General features: G+C 26.4%; 2 protein-coding genes across 4 annotated transcripts in view; one reads left to right on the forward strand and one right to left on the reverse strand.

Annotated features, from left to right (window-relative positions):
• The window catches only part of LOC126907618 (protein O-mannosyl-transferase TMTC1-like), a 323,473-nt gene that overhangs the window by 98,434 nt on the left and 217,388 nt on the right, over positions 1-7,651 (forward strand). The window lies entirely within an intron of this gene.
• On the reverse strand, positions 4,988-7,236 carry LOC126907645 (uncharacterized). Its single transcript, XM_050689079.1, has 6 exons — positions 6,948-7,236; positions 6,456-6,698; positions 6,074-6,322; positions 5,809-5,939; positions 5,305-5,429; positions 4,988-5,245 (listed from the first exon to the last, which is right to left on the reverse strand). The coding sequence occupies exons 1-6, from the start codon at positions 7,024-7,026 to the stop codon at positions 5,152-5,154; spliced, it is 921 nt and encodes a 306-aa protein (XP_050545036.1). The 5' UTR covers positions 7,027-7,236; the 3' UTR covers positions 4,988-5,151.

Here is a 7,651-nt window from a genome sequence, read left to right on the forward strand (position 1 = left end):
ACATTGAGGAACTAACAATAAACAGCGCAGTTGAACTCTAGCACTAAGGTTCTTCCTACTGAATGATCCACTGCACCACACTACGCCTACACCTGAATATAAATAAATTTCAGTCGTACGCGCAACAAACATTGATCTTTCTTCCAGACATTGCTGCAAGTTCAATACTTTAATATCCGTTCATTACTATGCAAGACACGTACCATTTTTAAAATAGTAAAAACAAAACAAAATCTGTTAAAAAATTAATAGAGTTTTAATAACATAATAGTTTCAGTAGACATTAGCCAATAATATAATAACACTGGTATTAAGTATTGAGTTTTATTAGAAGAACATCAACAGATTCATTGTGATAAATGTATGTCTCTGTAAATTGAGATTGCAACTACAATAACAATTACTATTGTAATTTCTTTAACAGAAGTTTCGGAATGCACGTGATACAAATTTCCAAGTAGTAAGAGTGGGTTATAGCCGCGTAAAATAAGATAATACCGGCGGAAAGGATTTTCATGTGTACGCATTTCTAACTCTAATTGTAATTATACAAGTGCAAATGAATTTTATATTAGGAAAACGCGAATTTCACGGTATGTAATGATCTTAAGTAACCGTAATGTGTACAATTATAGTGAAGTTACTAATGATTTTTTTTTTTTACTTTCCAATCATACTGCGAAGAAATTCATTTACAAATAAATTCTTAGTGTGTTTCAAGATGTCTATTTATAATTGACTAATAAACTTCGCCTACCTAACGACGTTAATCAGTAAACTCTACTGTACGAAAGGTTATTTGTGAATATTAATATCTAAACAGAAATTACAAAGATCTCCTTATGGCCGATAAACATTTTTATTTGTTATCTATGGTTAATATTAAAAAAATATATAAAATTGATCGTTTTCTTTTACTTTAATAACAAAACTAAAACAACATACCCGTAAAATCCGCTTCAGCCAACTTGATTTGGTGTTAATAATGTTTAACAAATGCACCCCAGAGGCATCACAGTGCATATATATTTTTATAGGCAATAGTTTTTACTGCTGTTTCTATCAAACTAAATAATAAAAAAAAATTATCTCCATAAACGCATTTGAACACCATACTAAACCTATCAAATAATTTTTCAAATTTAGATAGTTCATTCACGCTTAAGTCACTAAAAATTTAAAACATTATTTTTTAATCTATCAATAAGATTTTATAAATATTTAGTTAGTTATAAATTCTGACTATAATAAAAGTTTAATGAACTTAGTTAAAAAGGTAATTGTATTTATAATTACATTGAAATCGTTTTATAAAAACTTGTTTAAATAAACTAAAAATATTCCATAAACATAATTATAATTTATTAAAAGTTTTTCTGTAAATTTACAATCTCATTAATAAACATCAAAGATGATGTACATTTTTATCAGCAAAAATCACTCTTTAATTGATAAATTCGATGTTTATGATGTATCTGCATACATTTTAAAAGACTAAGTTTTTAAAAAATAATTGCTTTGAATAAATTTGAATATATATTAAAGTTGCTTATTTTTACTCATAACTATTTAAATGATTCATGGAAAAATTTTTCAACGACATAAAGACATTTTTGGAAATATTAATATAAATCTTATTAACTAGAATTGTGAACTCACAGCACATTATAATTTATTTTTAAAGATTTTTAACATCAAAATACTAAATTATAAATATTTGGCTAAATATTAAAATATTTTTCTCTAACTAATACACCAAAGAATAGTTCAATTCTTAAACCAAGGAAATAATAGGGCATTTTATTTAAAATTTAAATGTTATCTTAAACACTTTCTAAAATATAAAAAAAATAAAAAAAATAGAAGAGATGAATACATAAAATAGTGCAACCAATCTTAAAGTAATATACATATATAAAAAACTGTTTTGTCAACAAAGTTTATCGATTAACGCATCACAGTGGTTACATTTTTTACAAGGTTGTTTTTTTACAGTGTGGAAGAGATCTAACTGACAACTCTCACATCTTTTGATCTTCTAACATTATTCACTTTTTTTTTTTTATCAATTTTACAGACTTGGACTATATTCTGTACTTATGATTATTAACTTTTTCCTTTTGCGTTAAAAAACAAAAACAAAAAAATTATTTAATTTTGGAAATTTCAAAATAGCTATTTTGCAGATTATTTTTAAAGAAAAATGCCCATACCATAAACTATTATTTTAATGCAGTCGCTAAATTTCTACAGCATTTTAAAGTTTACTAAAACTTAAATGGTTTTATACTTTTTCTATAATATCAAACAATGAAATACGTTATGTAAAAATTAACAGAAGAAAACACTATCTCTATGTTTAATTTTAATAATAGTATTAGAATTTTTCTATGAGAATTATCAATGCTAGCATGAGTACCTATTATGAAAGTGTATATCATTAATAGTAACATTATCATAAGTCAACAAAGATGGCCAATTAATAAATAATATTCAATTTAATTACGTTAGACATACATTAGTCAAATGTGCTGTTGAGGAATTGTGTGTTGTGATTACTTATACTATCGTTGTGCTACACCAAATTGTCGGTCTTCTCTCTATGTCTGCATTGTCGCCACCATCTTAACGCGTTTTAGCTATAAGCTCTATGGCGCTTGCGAGCCCATCTTTTTTTTTTGTTCGTTTGTTATAAAAAGTGTGTTTGCGCACGCNTCTTTTTTTTTTGTTCGTTTGTTATAAAAAGTGTGTTTGCGCACGCAAACTTTATTGTTGAGTCATGGTCAGACTAATAGGTCACCCGTCATCTCTTATCACTGGTCAAGTTAATCTGTCGGGGTAGAGGTTAGGTGCTTGAAAAATCATTTCTTTCTTGGTTCCTAGCCTTCTTATTGTAAAATTATTTTGTCGTTTTTGTTTCAAGTATCCTTCTTTTCTCGTGTCAAATTAATAATTTCGTCTACACAATATTTCGCTCATCTTGTCGTCATTGACGTTGTTAATCTTTTCATATATAATCATAGAAATAAATTAGTTTGTCTAAAGTTAATTTTCTATCAAATTTTCGTATATGGCCAAATGCTTGGCATATAAATTTTAACAATAACATTTTTTAATTCTCTATTTAATTATGTCAATTTCAGACTTGCAAATTGTGCAAAAAGTTATGGTAACAAATTCAACTTTTAGCTTCGATGCGAAGCTGAGAAGGTATTAATTTTACTATGATGTCTTTTTTTATTTTTTTTTTCGTGTCTGTTACCACTTTTTCTCAGCTCTCACCGAACCGATTTCTTTCAATGATACGTCAAAAAATCACAAATCGTATCTAGTCGAAGACATTACCTTCAAAAATTGAAAAAAATTCCCTCGTTCCCCGTAAATGTGGGAAACCTCAAAAAAAATTACAAATATAAAAATTGCTAATTTTCGAAATTTTTTCAATTTTTTTTACTAAAAACAGCCGTAACTTTTTCAAAAATGAACATATCAATATAATTTTTTTTTTATAGATGCTTGATGTCTTTACCTATCAGTTGGTATATTTTTTTTGTAAATTTAACAACTAACCTCCCCACAGGGGGGGATTTAAAATGACAACTTTTTCACAAAAAATTAACTTTTTTAACTTGACTTTTGAAAATGTTCCNATTAACCTGCCCACAGGGGGGGATTTAAAATGACAACTTTTTCACAAAAAATTAACTTTTTTAACTTGACTTTTGAAAATGTTCCGGAAAGTCTGACACTTTTATATATATCTTAAATTAAAGTTAATTTAATGTACTATATTATAGAATAAAAAAAATTTGCCCTCTGGACCTGTCTTCGTGGTGAAAATGGCAATTTTTGTGTGAAAATTCTTGATTTTATTTTTTACATTTCTAAATTGATAATGCTATAACTTATTGAAAAGTGTATGGATCAACATAATTTTTTTATGAGAAATAATATTTTTTAATAATGCTTTTTTCATTCGACATACTTTATCTTAATAAGGATATTAATAAGAAACTAGCACATCATGTAGCTGTTCGAATAATACACAATTTTTTTAAAATTAAACACTATCTAAAGATTTGCATCGAAGCGTTTTATTTTAATAGTAATTTTAATCACTGTCAGATATCATCTATACTTGATCCAACTATACCACGGCATCACTGTGCGGCGNTAATCACTGTCAGATATCATCTATACTTGATCCAACTATACCACGGCATCACTGTGCGGCGACCCTCTTGTGCTGGGTTTTTTTTTTTTTTTATTATTATTATAAGCTTTCACGAAAACAATTATAAGGACCAAAAAAATAGGCTAAAAAGTCATTTTACACTGATTAAATATAACATAATAAAAAGCAAAATCAGTAATAATTTTAAAATAATTTTTTTTTTTATATATATGTAAATACTCATTTTTACTAGTGAGTAATAATATCATAAATTAGAAGTGATAGAGAAAATCTAATTAAAGATTTGAAAACAGCGCAAACAGTTCAATTAGAATAGTTTTTTTTTTTATTCTGATGAAAGTTCATTGTAGTCCAGTTTATTTATTCATAAGTAACAGATAGTTTTTATTGAAAAGTATTGAATCAAGCCCATTAAATTTTATACGTGTTAAAAGTAAAGAACTATAGAACTACTTTATTATTTTAATAATTTCTCCGTATAAATTACAATATTAAAATATTGAATATCAATTTCATACTTAATTTAAATATTATAATTAGTATTTATTCAAATATTATATTTTTAAATCAAAGAACCTAATCAGGATATAATTAAAGAAATAGGAGTTGATGTTGCTTTTGTAATTATCCATCAATTTCTTAGAATTAAACACTATCTATAGATTTACACCGAAGCGTTTCATATGATAGCGATTTTGATCACTGTTAGATATCTTTTATATTTTTTTTTTTACCATACATCTATCGATAATTATTATATTAAATGTGTTAATCAAAAGAATCTTTAATTAATGACAATATATTTATCACGAATTAGAAATAACATAGAATATTATTAAAATACATTATTTTTTAAGTATTAACTTTATAACATATAATTTTTATTGATAATTTATAAGTTTAATTGAAACATTAACAGAATAAATATCACAAACTGCTGGTTTTGTACCGTTATGTTATAAATAAGGATAGTAAAAATTATACGAATCTATCTGTAACTTCATACAGTCTTCTAAACCAAGATGATCATCTTTTAAACAATAACAGCACCTGTAGATACGAAACAGTATTAATTTGATTATTTTTGATATTAAACCATTCTACATTACCTTCGAACATAAGGGTCTCCAATTATTTCTACATCATAGGCCCATTTGGGCTGTGTATCATCAACAACAAATTTCACTTTTTGTGGATATTTAAAAGGTCGATCAAAACCTAAATTTAAATCTTCCTGAAAAAAAGATAATTTTAAACTTTAGGATCTATTTAATCAATATATGTTCACTTTTGTGCCTACATGCATATCTCGATATTTTTAATTATTCCGAGGGAAACAAAAATACACTATTGTATATAACTTTAAATAAATTTTTTTTTATTCTTTAATATCCCCCGAAAAATATTCAAGATTTATTAACATAATAAATAATTGTTTTTTTATTATTAATTAAAATAATAATAATGAAAACCTTAAAATATTTCAAAGTTAAAAGCATTTTGTTAGAATAAATAAAATATTATAAATATATATAAAACCAAAATAAAATCTCAAAATGTTAATTACCCAGTTTTGTCATATTACAGTGAAGACGATAAAATAATATGCTTACTCTATAGAACTTATAACATTCCCCATTATCTGTAGTAATCGTGCCAGAATTCTTCTTTTTCCCGAAGAAGCATATAGTACCTTTTTTAAATCTACGTGTTTTAACTGGACGTAAGTAACACTCCATGTCTTCTAATTAATAACACATTAAATTGCAAAAATTTTTATACTTTTATAAAAATGTATACAAATTTAAGTATTGAATGTATTTCAATTTTAAATTCAAACAATTTCTAAAAAACTTATGGTACCCTCTTCTTGCTTACTCTTTTCCACAATGGCTGCTCCTTCAATATCTGTTATGTTGGGCTCCGTCATACCAAGTTCGTGAACCTCTTTTTCCAACATTTCACATCCATCAACAGTCTTGTTAATGTTATTGTCAACAATATTTACCCTTTCATCAGACACATTTTCTAACGTAGTCGTTGTTTTAGTTCCTGAATCCTCGTTGTCCATTGTGCCAGATTTCATATCGTGATTACTATCTGGACTTAAGTAACACTCCTTGTCTTCTAGTTAATAACACAGTAAATTGCAAAAATATTTATTTTAAAATGCTTAAGCTTTTATAAAAATGTATACAAATTTAAGTATTAAATGTATTTCAATTTTAAATTCAAACAATTTCTAAAAAACTTATGGTACCCTCTTCCTGCATACTCTTTTCCACAATGGCTGCTCCTTCAACATCTGTTATGTTAGGCTCCACCATACCAAGTTCGTGAACCTCTTTTTCCGACATTTCACATCCATCAACAGTCTTGTTAATGTTATTGTCAACAATATTTACCCTTTCATCAGATACATTTTCTAACGTAGTCGTTGTTTGAGTTCCTGAATCCTGAATATCATGTCTACTAACTAGTTGTAAGTAACAGTCCGTGCTTTCTAATTAATAATACATTAAATTGCAAAAATAATTAGTCTAATTATAGTTAATTTAAAAAAAAATCATAAATGAATTTTTTAATACCGAATATGTAAATCTATACTGCATTTACATGTTCAAATAAATAGGTGTATTAATTCTACATACGTGTGAAAACACTAGATATCGAGAGATTTTTTGTTGTCTATCGTGTTAAGCTAAATTTCATTAAAAAAATACCTGGGCTACACTAAGCTAAGATACTATACCATTTATATTACGCTGCTTTTTGGAAAGACAACACGTAAAGGCCCTTGCCAACCGACGAAACAATTTTTTTACCGTCATTGTAATTTGATTGTGTTGCAAAAAATCAATGTATCAAAATACTTTTTTCACAATTTATTGTGACTGTTTTTAATAGTATATAGGCACAAAAGACTAGCTCTTCTGGACTAAATGCAAAAACAAACTAATATGTATTTAAAAATAAACATTAGTGTATCCATGGTAACTTGATTTAGTATTTTTATGATTTGAAGCCACTTAAATATTATATTAACAGATGGTCGACACATAGAATTTTTAAAAAACTATGTTCGTAATTTATTTATTATTGAAAATTGCATAAAATGATATTTTTTTATATCTACTTGTCTTCGTTGTTCTAAACCCTTGGGACTCCACAACCCCGATAGAACCTCGTTACTCACGATTCAACCAAACACCAAATATCCAACGTTAATCAAAATACCATAATCATCATGAAATTCATACAACCTTTACAAACNCATAATCATCATGAAATTCATACAACCTTTACAAACATTTTCACCGTATATAATTTATTTTTGTTATTTTAAATTATAACAAAATTTACCCTATAGTCCACTGAAATATATACAGAATAATTTGGTCATTTAACCAGTGCCAAAGTCTTGATATTATATTGTAATACTGGTCATTATTATTA

Source organism: Daktulosphaira vitifoliae, unplaced genomic scaffold, assembly GCF_025091365.1.
Source record: "Daktulosphaira vitifoliae isolate Bord-2020 unplaced genomic scaffold, ASM2509136v1 Scaffold_5, whole genome shotgun sequence".
In the NCBI taxonomy this organism is placed as follows: domain Eukaryota; kingdom Metazoa; phylum Arthropoda; class Insecta; order Hemiptera; family Phylloxeridae; genus Daktulosphaira; species Daktulosphaira vitifoliae.

Bases quoted from the DNA above. Each gene is read 5' to 3' on its own strand.
- LOC126907645 (XM_050689079.1), bottom strand. From the start codon at position 7,026: ATGACGGTAAAAAAATTGTTTCGTCGGTTGGCAAGGGCCTTTACGTGT. The intron at 6,323-6,455 runs GTACCATAAGTT...GTTATTAACTAG, and splicing joins AAAGAGTATGCAGGAAGAGG to AAGACAAGGAGTGTTACTTA. The intron at 5,430-5,808 runs GTAAGCATATTA...TCTTTTTTTCAG, and splicing joins AATGTTATAAGTTCTATAGA to GAAGATTTAAATTTAGGTTT.